Source organism: Artemia franciscana, chromosome 14 (genome assembly GCF_032884065.1).
Source record: "Artemia franciscana chromosome 14, ASM3288406v1, whole genome shotgun sequence".
Lineage (NCBI taxonomy): Eukaryota > Metazoa > Arthropoda > Branchiopoda > Anostraca > Artemiidae > Artemia > Artemia franciscana.
The window spans coordinates 3832702-3854060 of NC_088876.1; the positions used below are offsets into that span (position 1 = coordinate 3832702).

Sequence of the window (21359 nt, forward strand, 5' to 3'; positions counted from 1 at the left end):
CGCAGAGCACGTATCGTATCGCAGAGCAAAATTTTTGGGGCTGCAGTACCGAGAATCATTATGTAGCAAGCAAGTTTGGGCAATTTTAATATTTTAGGAACTCATCGCCATGGCAAAGCTGGTTTTTCGAAGATTTTGGCATACTTTTCAAAGGATCTAGTGTTTAGGTTTCATTTTCTGGCAACACTGCTTAAGTCTCTCAAAAATACTGATAGCTATAAAAACAGAGGTAAAATTAAATAGATATATTTGAATATCGATATTTGAAAACATTAGTCATTTTAAATTTAGCGGTTCCCAAATTTCAAAATTCCCTTTCCTGAGGTTCGAGTCTTTTGGAGTATCTTGTACTCAATCTTTTACTAAATCATGTTTGTCTTTTACCAAAGGCAATTTTTACCAAATCATGTTTTGGTAAAAATATCATTTTTTTTTTACCAAACATATTTCAACCAATCAGCAAAACAATACACTCCTAAATTTTCTAAGTAGATTCACCCGTGTTCATAAAAGTAATATGTAAGATGTATTCTTTTAGAATATCTTTTGGAGTAAGATTTTTCCTTATATTACATAGGATAAAAGTAAAATAAAACATAAACACAAAGACAATAGTGAAAATATATAAAATTAGCTTAAAAAATAAATAAATTGCCAAAAATTGAAAATATTTTTTTTAGATAAACAAAAAAGCAGACAAGAAGACAGTTAAGAGAACATAGTTTCTAAGCTTAAGCGTATGGTCGAGTTCAACTCATAATATTCCATGTTCTAGTGTGCCTTAAGTATGATCTCAAGATCTTTCTCTTTTGATTTTTCCTGTAATGATGTGATTTTCTTTGACGATAAGATAAACTGGAACTATCAGTAAAACATATCTTACATGAGATGTTGAGTTCTCTGATGACGAGAGAAAGAGGATCTTGTATTAAAACTTTTCTCACATACATCACATTTGTAAGGTTTTTCTCCCGTATGAATTCTTTTATGACTGGATAAACCGTGGCTCAAAGTAAAACATTTCTTACATATATCACATTCAAAAGGTTTTTCTCCAGTATGAGTTCTTTGATGAATAGATAAATGGGCTTTTCGGCGAAATGATCTCTCACATATATCACATTCAAAAGGTCTATCTCCAGTATGAGTTATTTGATGACAGGATAAAATAACACCTGTAGCAAAACGTTTCTTACATATATCACATTCGAAAGGTTTTTCCTTAGTATGAAAAACCTCTTGTTTTGCCACATTATTTTCTGCAAATATATAAATGTGACTTGGCATCTCATTTTGACAGTTCAAATTCATTTCTCTTTTTAGACATGTTCTTGCAAGACCTGGCGTACTAGGTAATCCCCATTCTTGTTTGTTCATATCATTATCAGAGGACGCTGCAATAAAGAAAACTATAATAATATATAATTCGTGCAAAATTACAAATACTAGTATTTTTTTTTACTTCTGTTTGAATTTAGCATACAACTCAGCTTTCAACTTTTTTAGCTATTTTTTTTAGTTATTATAAAATCTACTTTAATAAAACCCACCTTAATATTTAATATATGAAAGCCAATCTGAAGCATTATTCTTATAACAATTCGAATTCTTTATTCTTTTCTTTATTCAATAATACGAGTTACACTCGTAAAGTATCATTTTACTTTACGAGTGTAACTCACTTTGTTGGCGCTCTCTTTAAATATTTTTCTTTTCTGTTGTATAATGTATTATAGTGTTATAGTTAGTGAAATTAGTCTGAAAATTAAAAGAACAATTTTCTTTTCTGTTGTACAATGTTTTATAGCGTTAAAGTGAGTAAAATTAGTTTGAAAATTAAAAGAACTAATTTCTTTTCTGTTGTGTAATGTATTATAGCGTAATAGTGAGTGCAATTAGTTTGAAAATTAAAAGAACTTACTTAATAGTAGGGTCTAAAAAAATAAATTTACTGTAATATCTATAAACTATGTGAGCCCGCTACTTTTATAAATTATTGTAGATTCTTCAAATAGCTTAATATTATTTATCTCTATAATTGTTTTTACATTTTGATTATACAATAAAACAGTTCTAATTATTCGACACTTTATCCGAAGAGTTTGTTCAGGGCGGTAAACACAATCTAGGATTTATTTAAAGAGTAAACCAACAATTTCGGATCAAGCTCTTTTCAACTGAATGCTCTGAAGAAGAATTCGTTTTATATCGTTTAAATTTGTAAAGAGTAAAAATCTTAAATTGCATGTAGTAATTGAGAAGGTAGGAAACGTGTAACTTTCATCATCTTGTTACCACCACAAATTATTTTTTTAATTAATTTTTTTAATTTAATTATTTTTTTTTGTGAAAGATAAAGGTGTTTCTGGAGATCAAAAAACTAATAATGTAAACTGTACTTGTTGGTAGAAAAAAATAAGCACAAATCAAGTCTCAAATAACTGCATCCACCCATTAAATAAGTATAAAATATACATTATGCAATACGCAAAAATTATAATAGACTGAGCACATAAATTTTATCTCTGTCTTACAAATCCAAAAGCTGCAGGAGGCCAAGAGGGCTTTTAGAAGAACCAAAAATCATAAAAAAAAATGACTAAATAAGGTTTAAGTCAGAGATGCAATCTTAATGAGCAGACTCCACTGTGAACCCATTGAGTCTGGCAATATTTGTGAAAAAGTCAGGTTTTTACTTGTTTTGACTTCTGCTCGATTTTCTTTCTTCATTGTTTTTTTCTTAAAACTGGCATTTGCCATTTCTGGAAAAAACGATATAAATAGGTCACAGCTTTACAGAAAAATTAAAACTTCTAAAGGGTGGTTGTATCGAACTTAGGATGACACCATGACGTCAATAAGAAGTTCCCATTGTCTGCGGTTAGATGATAAGCGACTATGACAATCCATATAGAGAATTCTTTCTCTCCTTTGTTTTTTTTCCTGTTTTCTCTTTTCCAATTATTTCTCCTTTTTTGGAATTCTTTCCCAGCTGATATCTCTCTCTCTTATTCTTTCTAATATTGTTTTCAGGAATCTTTTTAACTTTTAAAGTCCTTGTTTATTTGTCTGTTTTTTTCTGATGCTTTAATGTCAACTTTTGTCCTTCATGTTTCTCTACTTTCTTGGTTTCTACTTATTATAATTACTACCAAGTTTTTTTCTACTCTATACTAATGTTGATTCTTCCTCATCCTCATTTCATATGCATTGTTTGGTTGACGGTATTATTTATGGTTCTTTTAGAGCTCTATTATTGTGTTGTACGGCCCATTTTTAGAGCTCTATTATTGTGTTGTATGGCCCATAACAAGCAAAGCTTCTTGGGCCGAATAACTTTTTTACGTTTGTAATAGTGTTTTAGCATGAATAAAATAACTGATTAATGGATGATATATACAAGTCTATAATATATAATTCGTGCAAAATTACAAATACTTGTATTTTTTTTTTTTTTACTTCTTTTTGTATTTAGCATACAACTCAGCTTTCAACATTTTAGCCTTACACAGTTATTATAAAATCTACTTTAATAAAACTCACCTTACTATTTAATATATGAAAGCCAATCTGAAGCATTATTCTTATAACAATTCCAATTCTTTATGCCTTTCTTTATTCAATAACTCGGAATTCTGGTGTTACATCATTTTACTTTACGCGTGTAACTCACTTTGTTGGCGCTCTCTTTAAATATTTTTCTTTTCTGTTGTATAATGTATTATAGTGTTATAGTGAGTGAAATTAGTCTGAAAATTAAAAGAACTATTTTCTTTTCTGTTGTACAATGTTTTATAGCGTTAAAGTGAGTAAAATTAATTTGAAAATTAAAAGAACTATTTCCTTTTCTGTTATACAATATTTTATAGCGTTATAGTGAGTAAAATTAGTTTGAAAATTAAAAGAATTATTTTTTTTCTGTTGTGTAATGTATTATAGCGTTATAGTGAGTGAAATTAGTTTGAAAATTAAAAAACTTACTTAATAGTAGGGTCTAAAAGAACAAGAGCTAAGAGCTCATATGGCACTTGTGACGAGGCATGAAGAGCTAAGAGCCAAGAGATCATATGGTATGAGCTCTAACAAAATTCTATGAATCAATAGATTGATTTAAAAGGAAAATAAGAGGCTTAATGCCGGTCAGGATTTAAAATAAGAGCTCTGAGTCACGATGTCCATCTAAATATCAAAATGCATTAAGATCCGATCACCCATTCGTATGTTATAAATACCTAATCTTTTCTAATTTTTCCTCTCCCTTTAGCCCTCCAGATGTACGAATCTGAGAAAACGACTTTATGAAGTCAATTTGTACAGCTCTCTGACACCCCTACAAATTTTCATCGTCCTAGCACGTCCAGAAGCACCGAACTAGCCAAATCACTAAACCCCTCCCCCCAACTCCCCCAAAGAGAGCGAATCCAGTACGGTTCCGTCAATCATATATCAAGGACATTTGCTTATTCTATCCACCAAGCTTCATCCCGATTCCTCCACTCAAAGTGTTTTCCAAGATTTCCCCTTCCAACTCCCTCCAAAGTCAAAAGATCTGGTGGGTATTTGAAATAAGAGCTCTGAGACATGAATTCCTTCTAAATATCAAATTTCATTAAGATCCGATCACGTATTCGTAAGATAAAAATACCCCAATTTTCACGTTTTCCAAGAATTCCGATTTCCCCCTCCAATCCCCCCAATGTCACAGGATCTGGTCAGAATTTAAAATTAGAGCTTTAAAGCACAAGATCCTTCTAAATATCAAATTGCATTAAGATCTGGTCACCATTTCATAAGTTACAAATACCTCAATTTTTTAAATTACCTCCTCCCCCCCAACTCTACCAAAAGAGAGAAGATCCGGTCCGGTTATGTTATTCACGAATCTTAGACAGGTTTTTATTCTTCCCACCCAGTTTCATCCTGATCTCACCGCTTTAAGTATTTTCAAAGATTTCCGGTACCCCTAACTGCCCCCCCCAATTACACTGGATCCGGATGAGATTTAAAATAAGAGATCTGAGTTACGAGGTCCTTCTTAATATGAAATTTCATTAAGATCCGATAACTCCTTCGTAAGTTGAAAATACGTCAATTTTTCTAATTTTTCAGAACTAACCCCCCCCCCTCCCAATAGAGCGGATCCGTCCCAATTATGTAAATCACGTATCTAAGACTTCTGCTCATTTTTCCCACAAAGTTTCATCCCGATCCCTCCAATCTAAGCGTTTTCCATCATTTTAGGTTCCCCCACCCCAAACTCCCCCCGATGTCACCAGATCCGGTCGCGACTTAAAATAAGAGCTTTGAGACACGATATTCTTCTAAATATCAAATTTTATTGAGATCCGATGACCCGTTCGTAAGTTAAAAATACCTCATTTTTCAGAATTACCCGCCCCCCCCCCCCACCGTAACTACCCAAAGAGAACGGATCCGTTCCGGTTATGTCAATCATGTATCTAGGACTTGTGTTTATTTTCCCCACCAAGTTTCATCCCGATCCCTCCACTCTAAGTGTTTTCCAAGTTTTAGGTTTACCCCTCCCAACTCCCCCCCCCAATGTCACCAGATCCGGTCGGGATTTAAAATAAGAGCTCTGAGACACGATATCCTTCTAAATATCAAATTTCATTGAGATCCGACCACCCGTTCGTAAGTTAAAAATACCTCATTTTTCTAATTTTTCAGAATTAATCCCCCCCCCCCCCAACTACCCCAAAGAGAGCAGATCCGTTCTGGTTATGTCAATCATGTATCTAGGACTTGTTCTTATTTTTCCCACCAAGTTTCATCCCGATCCCTCCACTCTAAGTGCTTTCCAAGTTTTAAGTTTCCCCTCTCAACTCCCCCCAATGTCACCAGATCTGGTCGGAATTTAAAATAAGAGCTCTGAGACACGATATCCTTCTAAATATCAACTTTCATTGAGATCCGATCACCCGTTCGTAACTTAAAATACCTCATTTTTTTAGTTTTTCAAAATTAATCCCCCCCCCCCAAACTACCCAAAAGAGAGCAGATCCGGTCCAGTTATGTCAGTCATGTATCTTATAAAGGTTTTTATTCTTCCCATCCAGTTTCATCCTGGTCTCACCGCAGTAAGTATTTTTAAGATTTCCGGTTCCCCCAACTGCCCCCCCCCCCAATTACGCTGGATCCGGTTGAGATTTAAAATAAGAGATCTGAGTTACGAGTTCCTTCTAAATATTAAATTTCATTGAGATCCGATCACCCGTTCGTAAGTTAAAAATACCTCATTTTTTTAATTTTTCAGAATTACTCCCCCCCTCCAAATACCCCAAAGAGGAGCGGATCCGTTTCGGTTATGTCAATCATGTATCTAGGACTTGTGCTTATTTTTCCCACCAAGTTTCATCCCGATCCCACCACTCTAAGTGTTTTCCAAGATTTTAGGTTTCCCCCTCCCAACTCCCCCCCCCCCAATATCACCAGATCCGGTCGGGATTTAAAATAACAGCTCTGAGACACGATATCCTTCCAAACATCAAATTTCATTAAGATCTGATCAACCGTTCGTAAGTTAAAAATACCTCAATTTTTCTATTTTTTCCGAATTAACGGGCCCCCCACTCCTCCCCAGATGGTCAAATCGGGAGAATGACTATTTCTAATTTAATCTGGTCCGGTTTCTGATACGCCTGCCAAATTTCATCGTCCTAGCTTACCTGTAAGTGCCTAAAGTAGCGAAACCGGGACCGACAGACAGACCGACAGACCGATAGACCAACAGACAGACCGACAGAATTTGCGATTGCTATATGTCACTTGGTTAATACCAAGTGCCATAAAAAGAGATTTACTGTAATACCTATAAACTATGTGAACCCTCTACTTTTATAAATTATTGTAGATTCTTGAAATAGCTTAATTATATTTATCTCTATAATTTTTTTTTAATTTTGTTTATACAATAAAACAGTTCTAATTATTCGACACTATATCCGAAGAGTTTGTTCAGGGTGGAAAACAATCTAGAATTTATTTAAAGAGTAAATCGACAATTTTGGATCGAGCTCTTTTCAACTGAATGCTCTGAAGAAAAATTCTCTGTCTTACAAATCCAAAAGTTGCAGGAGGCCAAGAGGGCTTTTAGAAGAATCAAAAATCATAGAAAAATGACTAAATAAGGTTTAAGTCAGAGATGCAATCTTATTGAGCAGACTCCACTGTCAACCCTGTAAAAGGCAATATTTGTGAAAAAGTCAGGTTTTTACTTGTTTTGACTTCTGCTCGATTTTCTTTCTTCATTGTTTTTTTCTTAAAACTGGCATTTGCCATTTCTGGAAAAAACGATATAAATAGGTCACAGCTTTACAGAAAAATTAAAACTTCTAAAGGGTGGTTGTATCGAACTTAGGATGACACCATGACGTCAATAAGAAGTTCCCATTGTCTGCGGTTAGATGATAAGCGACTATGACAATCCATATAGAGAGAATCCTCTCTCTCCTTTGTTTTTTTTCCTGTTTTCTCTTTTCCAATTATTTCTCCTTTTTTGGAATTCTTTCCCAGCTGATATCTCTCTCTCTTATTCTTTCTAATATTGTTTTCAGGAATCTTTTTAACTTTTAAAGTCCTTGTTTATTTGTCTGTTTTTTTCTGATGCTTTAATGTCAACTTTTGTCTTTCGTGTTTCTCTACTTTCTGGGTTTCTACTTATTATAATTACTACCAAGTTTTTTTCTACTCTATACTAATGTTGATTCTTCCTCATCCTCATTTCATATGTATTGTTTGGTTTACGGTATTATTTATGGTTCTTTTAGAGCTCTATTATTGTGTTGTATGGCCCATAACAAGCAAAGCTTCTTGGGCCGAATAACTTTTTTACGTTTGTAATAGTGTTTAAGCATGAATAAAATAACTGATTAATTGATTATATATACAAGTCTAGTTAACCCCGTTAACCTAGTTAACCCCGTGCTACGAAATTAGGAAGTTACGGGTTCTGGATAGTCGACTAAGAGTTTGCTGTTAATTAGCACCAGTTCGGTCCACTTCTATTTAGGGCGCTCGAGTCTGAGAAAGAGATTCCACATCTATGGTTGGGTTAAAGGATCGTCCTTCAAAGAGACCTTGGGCACAAAAGCAATAGACCAATAATAATTAGACTATGCGTCAAAATCCATTAGTAATGTATCTTATTTTCTAGGAGTTTGATGTTGATTGCTGATGCTTTGATTTCCTGCTAAACACCGGGGAAAAATATTAACTGAACTTTCACATGATTGGATCAGAGTTCCGACTCTGAAATCCTCTATTTTTTTTACTGTTTAATTCATCGTAAGTAATAGTTAATTTCTCGTCTATCATCTTGTAACGAGGATAACAACGAAAGAAATGATATTTGGAGATAAATATTAACATGGAAATCTTTAGTTTTATATTCTTAATTTCAGAAAAATATCTTGACAGAACCACTGACCATGTGAAAACGTTCAAGTGAGACCGAAATTAATTTAGCTTATTCCGTTGTACCAACACGATAGTTCTATCTTGAGTTTAGCCTGAAGGCCAAGTGTTTCGTCCGTTTGTCCTAGTGTTTTTCAAAAACTATGAACCGATATATTTTATCCTGTAAAAAAAAAATATGATTAAGATATACCTTCATTGTCAAGATAAGTTGAGGTTTCAGGTTCATAGACTTCGGGTTCAACTTTGGGTAGTCTTGAAGAATTGCTGAAATTATCAAAAGAGTCCACTTTCCCTTTAGGAAATAAAGAAAAGTCTGGAATGTCAAAGAGTTCTTCAATTTTACTTGGTAAATCTTCCTGAATTTCTGAAAATATATATATATATATAATTAAAAACGAATATAAAAGACACTCAATAGTAAATCCTACTATACCAACCCAATGACCCTTAAAAAGGACAAAGATGACAGAAGAGAAAATTATGCTTAACATCTTTGGTACCCACGCTTTTGCGTCTTGAGAATCTTTCATAAAAATGTCAACCCTATCATTATGCTCCTTGTATCATTTTTATAAGATGTTTTCATAAAGTTGTAAGGTTTCATAAAGTTTCGTTCCATACTTTTGATTTTTTTTTCTTTTTTTAAATGTAGAAAAACAAAAAAATCTGAGAATCCTGTAAAAAAAAAGCTTTAGAAAATCTCTTTAGGTGTAAAATAACGTAAATTAAATGCATATATTAGGGAATAATAAAATATTGGAAATTTTGAGGATTATTAGAGAATTCAAAAATTAGAAAATCTTGAAGGTCGAGAACGTTCATTTATAAAAGTGTTAGTATAACCATAATAAGTTAACATGATCGGTGTTGCCCAGTCTCCCCTTCTGAGAGTTCTTTCTTAGGAACTGTATTTAGAAGACAAGCAACTTTTTGATTTTGCAGGAAATATATGAGGAAAGTGAATTAAAATTCTAAGATTTGTGTGACAAACTTCCTGGCTTACAGAAAAAATTATCTTACATTTTGGAATGCAAGCAAGTTCAGAAATTGGCAATTGTCAACATTTAAAAATTTTCATAGGCAAAGACGAAAAAGAGTGACCCAGGTCTTAAGGGTTCATTACAGAGCTAAGCTAGGACATATAAGTGGTAACAAGGAATGATAAAAGTAAATAAAATATTGTAACCGACAAACTCTTGAACTGGAATGCGTCGAAAGTAAAAAGAAAAGAATTTTTTTTCTATAAGTAAAAAAGAAAAGTAAAAAGAAAAAAAAAGTAAAAAAAAAGGTTTAGGTGCTCAGTCTTTAGATTTATAGGGAACCATTTTTTCATTTATATTCTCTAGATCGTTTTACTTTTCTAAATATAAAATGGTTCCAGATTGTTTTTTCTATAAGCCAGGAAGTATGTCATACATATCTTCGAATTTTAATTCACTTTCCTCATATATTTCGTGCAAAATCAAAATTTTATATGGTTAATATAAAATTAACCATTTTATAGTTTGCGACGTAAAACGATCTAGAGAATAAAAATGAAAAAAAGTTATTATTTACTCCCTCTAGCTTTCTGGGATCTTCTACTCCAAACATCAGAAAGGGGGTATGGGGTACAAGCAGTTTCAAATTTATAATTTACTCTCTCTAGCTTTCAGTTACCTTTTGATAGGAGCTGAATTTTCTTTTGTAATCTGAACAGAAAAATTCTAGTAAAAATAAAACGAGGTCAAATACATTGCTTTTGGGCACTAAGAACTGATGGACATTTTACCTTGTTTCGTTCGATATATTCTCTTGTTAATCTAGGTCTCACCTGTCCTACCTTTTCCCCTCTTTTTCGGATCTGGCTGTTTTTCTTATACTTAGCAATCTATTTATAGTGGAACCGTTTTATATTTTGCAACGTAAAACAATATATAAAAAAAAAGAAAAAAAAAGATAGTAAAACATGGCTGTGGTTCAGTTTGGCATTAGTCTACCTTCAATTATATTTATTACTCACTTTTAAAAGTAGACAAAACGTATCGGATTTTCTCTAGCGCGCTATTTCTGTAGATGTTTAAAAATTCACTTTCCGAATCAGAGTTACGATCACCAAATAGATGATGTAGATTATTAGTCCATTATGTAGTCATTATTATATTCAATATTAGGGCGTGCCCTTTTAATATGGCAAAGGTATATTTCGGTCAGGGATTTTAAGAGCTTGCAGTTTATTTTTGTACAGTTGTTGTTCTTTTTTATAACTATAAGAAATAAAATTTTTCACCATAGTTGTTTTCTTCGTTTTCTTTAAATCTGCTTCCGGGGTAGGTTCAATTGGTACAAAATCCATATAGATTCACATGACTAATCTGGTATTATATAATGAACGGTAATTTTAAAAATTAAGGTCAGTCAGTAGAATATAAGTAAAGTAATATTGATGGCTTCTAATTCAAAGCACAGCCAACACACATAGACCAAGCAAATTAGACTGCGGACATGAATTTTACTGTTCAGTTTTATAGGAAAAGATCTCCATACGTTGTTATAAAGTCTTTTATAGTAGCGGGTAACAATTTAGAAAAAAAGATGTGATAGAAAAATAAGCAAATTTATCGAAAGAAAAACGAGCTAAGTTTATATTTTGAATTGGATGTAGGCAACCAATGTAGCCCTCCGTGTTTCAAAGAGTCTGTCCTACCCCATATATTTCATAGTTAGTGCTTTTTTTCGTTATTTTTTGTTTTATTTCGCTTCATTTTTGTTATGAATTTTAATTTGAAACAGTCATCACAAGAAAGATTGGTGTGGCCTTCTTTTTATATATACGAGATAAAGATCTCAGCAGTCAAGCGGTATCCTTGACTATTTAACAACGCTTGCAGTCACTAACATAATATTTTGATTTGATTTGTAATCTTTACCTCCTCAAAATTAAAGATATTTATATTTTATCTCTATCTTCGTTGGCATATCAATACTTCCAGGGAGATCTCCCATGTTGTTTTTCGGGACTGCTTAAACTAGTAGGGGAAGTAAATTTGTATATGGTTCGTAACCGGGAGGATGTGATGATTCCAGCTAGTCCCTCGGTTCGTTCAGACTTTGGCCTGGCTGTGACTGTGAGGCGTGCTTGGAACTTGGTTCCCGCTGAGATCCGGCAGTCACGAACAATTGGCTCCTTTAAGAGACAGATGAAAAGTTTCTTATTAAAGGCTTCTTATTAAATGTTTCTTATAGTTTATTTATTATTTTTCTTTCTTTTTTGGGTTGTTGTTTTGTTGGTGTTGTATCCTCGATGACGCGAGAATTTTAATTTGTATTTTATTGTCGGGTGATGTGAGGGTCGCTGTTTCGTGGGGACTGCCGGTGAGTTGATTTCTTTTCCTTACATATTTATATTTAGATATTGGTTAGTATGTTTATGACAAGTTTTATGATTCTTTATTTATTGTATGCCGTTTCCCAAATAACGGGCCATTGAGCCCTTTGGGATATTGTTTTTGTTATTGTTATTTTATGAAAATAAATAGAATTTGAACTTGAAGGGAAAAAGATAACAGACCTGAAAATAAAAAAGATCCATTCTTATGAAAACAAAGAGCCCACAATAGGCATAAAGGAAAAAGAAAGCCTCGCCGATCTTTCTTATGATGACAGTCTCAAACTAAAATTCCAATTCCTCTATATCAAGAGCTCACTTTTGTGTTTCTCTAAAAAAATGAATACTCATTACTGTTTGAGAAGGCTATGAAAATATTGATTCAACTTTGAACTATATGTTAATGCAGAAAAATGTTTTCATCTGTGACAGTTAAATCAAAGTTAGTTCAATTCTCGACTTAGAACAGATGCAGCTTCATCAAGCTAAGTATATGAGTTGAAATACAAATAATTATGTGTTTGTTAACTTTGTATTTGATAGGTATAGATTGGTTATTTAAATTCTCAGGGTTTCAAGCTGTGGAGATTTCTAATTAATTTTTTTATCGTAATATTTTCAGATATCCAATTCAAACATTTAAATCCTGATATGTCTGTTGAGCACAAAAATACAAATTTGAAATTTGACTCAGGTTTAGCATTAAGTAAAAGAATTGTCCTGTAAAATTGTTGATTTATAAACAACTAATCATGGAAATATGATTGGATGACATGTATCAAAATGTGTATAAAAATTCTCAGTGGTATGTATAGCAGTTTAGACAATTTTAAGGACAAATATATTCAACCCCTTTATAAAAGCATAACTATATTTTGTGACTGGTTCGTATTGTGAATATGAGAAATTTGAAGTAATATTCTAGTTGCATTCTTTTTCCGTGATTAACTCAAGTTGTGTGAATTTCCTCTTTTTATCATTTTTAAATGTTTGAAAAAAATCAATCCCGTTCCACTGATTTAAACTGAGAAGTCAGAAACCGATCTATACCAGTTAGATAAAAAATAAATAAACAAATAATTATCTGCATTCATTTAGAAACAATTTTTCGAAAATCTATTCTTCTTAAATGATTTCTGCAACCTTTGAAGGGGTATTTTTCCTCATATACTTAGTTTTAAGTATATACTTACACGAACCTTTATTAAAGTTTAAAGAGTATGGCCTTTATTTTAATATTTTAGGATGAACAGAGGGGATTTGTCATATAATGTAGAGTTTTAATTAAATGAAAGTAGGCAGTAAACTGGCCATCATTTACTCACCAAAATCCAAATTAATAATTTTTGCACTTCTCATACATTTACTTTCTATTGCACAAATCAAACAGTTCGTGGTAACGAACTGTAGTAAGGAGCGACCCGGCTCAATAGTAAACGAAACTCTAAAAATCGGAATTTCGATGCTAAAAGATATATCAAAAGAATCGGATTTTTATGCTGATTTTAAATATATAAGTTTCATCAAGTTTAGTCTTTGTCATCAAAAGTTACGAGCCTGAGAAAATTTGCCTTATTTTGGAAAATAGGGGGTAACACCCCTAAAAGTCACAGGATCTTAACGAAAATCACACCATCGCATTCAGCGTATCAGAGAACCCTATAGAAAAAATTTCAAGGTCCAATCGACAAATCACGGGTGCGTGTTTATTTGTTTGTTGTTTTTTTTTTTCCCAGGGGTCATCGTATCGACCAAGTGGTCCTAGAGTGTTGCAAGAGGTCTCATTCTAACGGAAATGAAAAGTTCTAGTGCCCTTTTTAAGTGACCAAAAAAATTGGAGGGCACCTAGGCCCCCTCCCACGCTCATTTTTTCCCAAAGTAAACGGATCAAAATTTTGAGATAGCCATTTTGTTTCGTATAGTCGAAAACCATAATAACTATGTCTTTGGGGATGACTTACCCCCCACAGTCCCTGGGGGAGGGGCTGCAAGTTACAAACTTTGACCAATGTTTACATACAGTAATGGTTACTGGGAAGTGTACCGACGTTATCAGGCGGATTTTTTTGGTTTGGGTGTGGGGTTCAGGGGAGGGGGCTGTATGGGAGGATCTTTCCTTGGAGGAATATTTCATGGGGGAAGAGAAATTCAATGAAAAGGGCGCAGGATTTTCTAGCATTACTATTAAAAAAAAAAACAATGAAAATATAAACATGAAAAAGTTTTTTCAATTGAAAGTAAGGAGAAGCATTAAAACTTAAAACGAACAGAGATTATTACGCATATGAGGGATTCTAAAAATACTTTAGCACAAAGAGCGAGGTATTTAGGAGGAAATAAATACTTCACTCTTTATGCTAAAAAAAAAATAAGTAATTTCAACTATTTATTCTACGGCCTTTCTGATTCAGGGGTCATTCTTAAAGAATTGGGAAAAACAAGATTTAGTGTGAAAAGCGAGGTATTAACGAGGGAACCAACCCTCTCATATATATAATCAAAAATATAAAAATATAAAAGTTTGTTTCGTAAGTTAATTCTTAAGTTACGTATATTTTTTACTAATAAAAACGTTCATTAAAAATTAAAAGATCTAGTTGCCTTTTTAAGTAACCGAAAAATTGGAGGGCAACTAGGCCTCCTTCCCCACCCCTTATTTCTCAAAATCGTCTGATCAAAACTAAGAGAAAGCCATTTAGCCAAAAAAAGAATTAATATGCAAATTTCATTTTAATAATTTATGTACGGAGAGCCAAAATCAGACATACATTAATTCAAAAACTTTAAGAAATTAAATAAAAAAAACAAGTTTTTTGAAATGAAAGTAAGAAGCGACATTAAAACTTAAAACGAACAGAAATTACTCCGTATATGAAAGGGGCTTTTCCCGCTCCTTGCGCTAAAGTTTGATTCTTTCTCGTAGCTCTACTTTTAAAAAAAATAAAAAACTTTAGCGTAAGGAGCGGGGTATCGAGGAGGAAAAGCCCCTTTCATATACGGAGTAATTCCTGTTCGTTTTAAGTTTTAATGTCGCTCCTTACTTTCATTTCAAAAAACTTGTTTTTTTTTATTTAATCTCCTAAAGCAACAACAATGTTTTAAAAACTAACCTGTTTCGCAAAAAAGGCGAACCCAAAAAACAAAACACACAGCCAAAAAAGTAACGATATTAGTTTCTTTGTCCCAGTGCTATAGCAAGCCTCGAAAACAAAAATAAATATTTTGCTTTTCAGCCCCGTTGTGACAGCACAATCCAGAAATATCATTTCGACAGTCTAAATAAGTAAGGATTTTAAATTTCCCCTCCTTGTTATTACGAAATGAAGATTTTTACCTCCCATTTGGCTTTTGTGGTAAAACGGACACATTCTCTTTATAAACTTAAATTTAATTAAATACTTTTTGGAAGTAAATACTTGCAGAGGCGCCATTTGGGGGGGGGTCAGGGGTGGGCAAATGCCCATCCCAGATTTTCCAGGGGGCCCAAGCTTCCACCACAAAGGGTCCTTTGCCGGCCATAATAATCCATTATGTCCAACATAATCCATTCTGTCCAATTGATTTAAAATCACTGCACACCTATTAACCAAAGAGCATAATTAATTGACGACCCTCGGGGTAATTACGCTATTTGCTATTAATTATTGTAAACTTTGAAAGTAGGTAAGATACATAATAAAATTCTCGAGTTCTGTCAAATGCCCGTTTCCTAGATGATTATACGACACGAAGTGAGTCGGGGGACCCAAGATGGAGTTTATGCCCACCCCAAGATTTGGTCCAAATGGCGCCTCTGAATACTTGTGTGGCAGACCACACAAAGCAACTAAAACCTTGCTTCAAGCTTGTTTCCAATAAGAAACAGTCTTAACAATGAACAAATTATTAAAAACTAAACTATCAAAAACCCATTACAAAAAAATAGCTTTCGTCCCAACCCAAACTAGAGCAAGCGGACCCAACCGCAAATCCACTACTACGTTAGAGGGGGAGGGGCACGCCCCCGCCCCTTTAGATCTGCCACTGAAAGTGGCCCTACCAGATCTTTCAGGCTGAAATTTGAAACAAAAGAGGATTTATTACGAGCAATGAAGTTCCCATTAGTGATCGGTTTCGAAACTCAATCAAGAGTTTTTGTTTCTACCCCTTCGATGCTATAAGTGCCAATCATACCGACATATTTCAAGTAAACAATATTTGTTGTTCCGTCTGCGGAAAAAAAGGTCACAGAAGCTCTACAACAGCCCCCTGTCAGAAACCAACAAAATATGCTCTTTGCGAACCCGACAGCCATCCATGTTATAGTTACTAACACCCTATTGCAGAGTCTCTGCTGAAAGTTAAATTTAATTCAAAATGAGATTCAGATGGCGAATTTTGTCATTAATGGAAAAGTTACCGATCGAATCCCGACTCTTTCGCAGTTCTTGCAGTCTCATGACCTAGTTCTGATTCAGGAGCATATCTGTCGGAAAACCGCCGAAACCTGTTACAACTATTTTCTAATTTCCATTTCCTCTTTGGTAATGCAAGTGTGAGACCGAGAGGCAGACCATCTGGTGGTCTCACTATCGCTATTCTGATACCCTTGCAAGCTATTAGCAGACTGATTACTTTACTGTCGCTAAGCTTGAAAATCATGTAGTAATTAATATTCATATGCCTACAAATTATAACAGCTAACAGTATGATTTACGGTTTGCTTCTGCCTACAAGCTTCTAGGAAGATTTCTTCATAAAGTTGCCTCTAGGCCTTTTATCATTAGCGGAGATTTTAATGTAGATATAACTAACATAATATCTCCCCGATCACAAATCTTTTGAGGCTACGTTCCTCCCGACTATTGTGTATAGCCTAAGATTGAAAACCTTTCATACACTGGGCCGCTTTCCTCAACTTCTAACTTAGACCATGCTGTTGCTTCGTTTGACAGTCACGAGGTCAAAGTTTTAAAAAAAAGGATTCAATTCTGACCACCTTCCTATCTCTACTTGCTTTTACTCCTCCCCACCAATGGTTCAAAATACAAAATCAAATTGCTTTTCCTACCGAGATTGGGAAAATGTGTCAATTGAGTTTTTCAATAAAGCCACTGACGAGATTCTGAGCAAAATCGAAGTGCCTTTCAATCTTTATATGCGACCGTGCTGTACTGCCACAAAGTGAAAAGAAAACCTCAGTTGAGGTCACTTTTTACTTGGGACAAATAAATCACGCGCTGAGATGTGCTGAAATAAGCGCCGTTCCTCTTCGACGTGTTCGTAAAAAGTCTCAGCTAGAAGATTGGTAAAAAAAAAACAGAGATCTAGTGAATGCATGTAATTTGATCAAGCTATGGCTTTCTGTTTGGAACAATTGTGGTCTCCCGAGAGAATGTTTAGTAAATGACCTGATACTCCATGCAAAGCAGAAACTTAACAAGGAACTGAAAAACCTTAAGTTAACACTGATCTAGAAAAATATAATCTGTATTGCTGAAGACCCCTACAACCTCTGGAAGTATAGCAAGCCTACCAAAGCCCAGAGTGCTTGTGCGCCTGAAAATATGCGGGTTGAATATTTCACAAGCGAGTTCAGTGCTCCCAACAAAAGAATGGAGCTTTTTGAAAAACTGCTTGACCTTGTTTTTTTTTCAATAAGACGAAATCTATTCTGGTTGTTTCGTTAAGTGCTGTTCACTCTTTGATTCTGAAATTAAACAAAAAATCTTCCTCCGGTGTTGATTGTATTTCAGCAAGACACATGCAGCTTCCAGGTTCTTTAATCGAGCAGCATTTGGCACTACTGTCTCAGAAGATCCTTGTCCGTGAGTCCCTTTGCAATTTTTATCGGACAAATAACTTCCATCATTAAAAATGGCAAAAAAGACACTTCTCTGCACAGTTCTTTTCGCCCCATTACCGTCTCATGTACAACTTTCAAGCTATTTGAGTCTTTTTTGATAAGGGACATTGAAGGATATTGCCCCCCCCCCTGTTGGTCAGTTTGGGTAAGGCTTAGGTAGAGAGCATGCTCTCTTTCTGCTTAAAACGTGCTGAAGGATACTGAAGAAAGAGATGGTTTCTTAGTCTTGTTTGCACTTGATATTGCAAGAGCTTTTGACTCGTGTATATTTTCACAAGTTTTGCTTGAGGCACTTTTGAAAGGTACTGATGCTGCGGTAATTACTTGTTTAAGATTCATGCATAGAAATCTGAAGTCTGGAATTAAAGATGGTAGTCAACTATTCCCGATTCTAAAAGTTGTACGCCAAGAAGCTCTGACTTCTCCAGTTTTGTTTAATAATTGTGTTACCGGTGCTCAGGATAAGTTGAACTGCACATTTATCTTCAAAGGAGGTGACCGTTCGTTAGTTGTTTGTGGGTGACTTACTATGTTTTCCTCCACTTGTGATGGACGCTCTTCAGCTTTTGAGTTTCTCCAAGAAGAGTACGAACACATTGGTTTAAGCTTTACTACTGATAAAACAATTGTTCTACCATTTAATTATAAAGGGAATAGAAACTCAACAAGTCTATCTGGCACTGAGGTTCCTTTTTATAGCAGTCTTACTTACCTGGACATGGCTATTGGAGCAAACCTCAAAGAAACTCTAAACCTGGCAATTAAAAATTATGCTAGTAAGACCCTGGGTGCGTATACCTCCCTGGCTTCAAACGTATCGTATCTGAGTAGAGTTCAGGGATTTTCCACCGGGAATATTATCCCGGTGGAAAATCCCCGAAGCAAAAAATCGCCCCTCCTCCCCAAAAAATGTCTGTTTACTTCCCAATAATAAATACTATGTGTTTATAACGGATAAATTTCAGGACTTATTGAACTTTCCACCGGGACTGTGGGGGGTCATGTTATCCCCAAAAGTATAATTACTGGGCAATTCAATTATGCCTAACAATATGGCTATCTCAAAATTTTGATCGACCAACTTTGAGAAAAAATTGGGGTGGGAGGGGCTACGTGCCTTCCAATCTTTCGTCTTATACGAAATAATGAGCGTTTTGGAACAAGGCAGGGAAATTAACATATTTTTTTAACGCCCTTTTCACATTTTTTTTTTTTCGAAAGATTGGCACGAAGTTTGATATAACCAGGGCCACCTTTTTGTTGCGTTCGTTTCGAAATATTGGCGTAAGTTTGAAATAACCAGACATTAGAATAAGATTAGACTTTGACCTAAAACTAGTCCAAGTACACTTAAACGAAACATGCACGTATCGCAGAGCAAAATTTCGTATCGTATCGCAGAGCAAAATTTTTTCGTATCGCAGAGCACGTATCGTATCGCAGAGCAAAATTTTTGGGGCTGCAGTACCGAGAATCATTATGTAGCAAGCAAGTTTGGGCAATTTTAATATTTTAGGAACTCATCGCCATGGCAAAGCTGGTTTTTCGAAGATTTTGGCATACTTTTCAAAGGATCTAGTGTTTAGGTTTCATTTTCTGGCAACACTGCTTAAGTCTCTCAAAAATACTGATAGCTATAAAAACAGAGGTAAAATTAAATAGATATATTTGAATATCGATATTTGAAAACATTAGTCATTTTAAATTTAGCGGTTCCCAAATTTCAAAATTCCCTTTCCTGAGGTTCGAGTCTTTTGGAGTATCTTGTACTCAATCTTTTACTAAATCATGTTTGTCTTTTACCAAAGGCAATTTTTACCAAATCATGTTTTGGTAAAAATATCATTTTTTTTACCAAACATATTTCAACCAATCAGCAAAACAATACACTCCTAAATTTTCTAAGTAGATTTACCCGTGTTCATAAAAGTAATATGTAAGATGTCTTCTTTTAGAATATCTTTTGGAGTAAGATTTTTCCTTATATTACATAGGATAAAAGTAAAATAAAACATAAACACAAAGACAATAGTGAAAATATATAAAATTAGCTTAAAAAATAAATAAATTGCCAAAAATTGAAAATATTTTTTTTAGATAAACAAAAAAGCAGACAAGAAGACAGTTAAGAGAACATAGTTTCTAAGCTTAAGCGTATGGTCGAGTTCAACTCATAATATTCCATGTTCTAGTGTGCCTTAAGTATGATCTCAAGATCTTTCTCTTTTAATTTTTCCTGTAATGACGTGATTTTCTTTGACGATAAGATAAACTGGAACTATCAGTAAAACATATCTTACATGAGATGTTGAGTTCTCTGATGACGAGAGAAAGAGGATCTTGTATTAAAACTTTTCTCACATACATCACATTTGAAAGGCTTTTCTCCCGTATGAATTCTTTTATGACTGGATAAACCGTGGCTCAAAGTAAAACATTTCTTACATATATCACATTCAAAAGGTTTTTCTCCCGTATGAGTTCTTTGATGAAAAGATAAATGGGCTTTTCGGCGAAATGATCTCTCACATATATCACATTCAAAAGGTCTATCTCCAGTATGAGTTATTTGATGACAGGATAAAATAACACCTGTAGCAAAACGTTTCTTACATATATCACATTCGAAAGGTTTTTCCTTAGTATGAAAAACCTCTTGTTTTGCCACATTATTTTCTGCAAATACATAAATGTGACTTGGCATCTCGTTTTGACAGTTCAAATTCATTTCTTTTTTTAGACATGTTCTTGCAAGACCTGGCATACTAGGTAATCCCCATTCTTGTTTGTTCATATCATTATCAGAGGACGCTGCAACAAAGGGAACTATAATAATATATAATTCGTGCAAAATTACAAATACTTGTATTTTTTTTTTTTTTTTTTACTTCTTTTTGTATTTAGCATACAACTCAGCTTTCAACATTTTAGCCTTACACAGTTATTATAAAATCTACTTTAATAAAACTCACCTTACTGTTTAATATATGAAAGCCAATCTGAAGCATTATTCTTAAAACAATTCCAATTCTTTATTCCTTTCTTTATTCAATAATTCGGAATTCTGGTGTTACATCATTTTACTTTACGAGTGTAACTCACTTTGTTGGCGCTCTCTTTAAATATTTTTCTTTTCTGTTGTATAATGTATTATAGTGTTATAGTGAGTAAAATAGTTTGAAAATTAAAAGAATTATTTTTTTTCTGTTGTGTAATGTATTATAGCGTTATAGTGAGTAAAATTAGTTTGAAAATTAAAAGAATTATTTTTTTTTCTGTTGTGTAATGTATTATAGCGTTATAGTGAGTGAAATTAGTTTGAAAATTAAAAAACTTACTTAATAGTAGGGTCTAAAAGAACAAGAGCTAAGAGCTCATATGGCACTTGTGACGAGGTATGAAGAGCTAAGAGCCACGAGATCATATGGTATGAGCTCTAACAAAATTCTATGAATCAATAGATTGATTTAAAAGGAAAATAAGAGGCTTAATGCCGGTCAGGATTTAAAATCAGAGCTCTGAGTCACGATGTCCTTCTAAATATCAAAATGCATTAAGATCCGATCACCCACTCGTATGTTATAAATACCTAATCTTTTCTAATTTTTCCTCTCCCTTTAGCCCTCCAGATGTACGAATCTGGGAAAACGACTTTATGAAGTCAATTTGTACAGCTCCCTGACACCCCTACAAATTTTCATCGTCCTAGCA

General features: G+C 33.9%; 1 protein-coding gene across 5 annotated transcripts in view; it reads right to left on the reverse strand.

Annotated features, from left to right (window-relative positions):
- Positions 1 to 230: 230 nt before the first annotated feature.
- Positions 231 to 21359, reverse strand: part of LOC136035188 (zinc finger protein 782-like) — a 38695-nt gene continuing 17566 nt past the window's right edge. For 4 of the 5 annotated variants that reach the window (XM_065716763.1, XM_065716762.1, XM_065716765.1 and 1 more), the window contains exons 4-5: positions 8627 to 8800; positions 231 to 1394 (exon numbers count right to left, since the gene is read on the reverse strand). In XM_065716763.1, coding sequence (XP_065572835.1) covers positions 880 to 1394; positions 8627 to 8800 — 689 coding nt within the window. In that variant the 3' untranslated portion in view covers positions 231 to 879. Of the gene's footprint in view, positions 1395 to 8626; positions 8801 to 19297; positions 20460 to 21359 lie in introns of those variants that run through there. The other variant, XM_065716766.1, reaches the window with a different exon arrangement.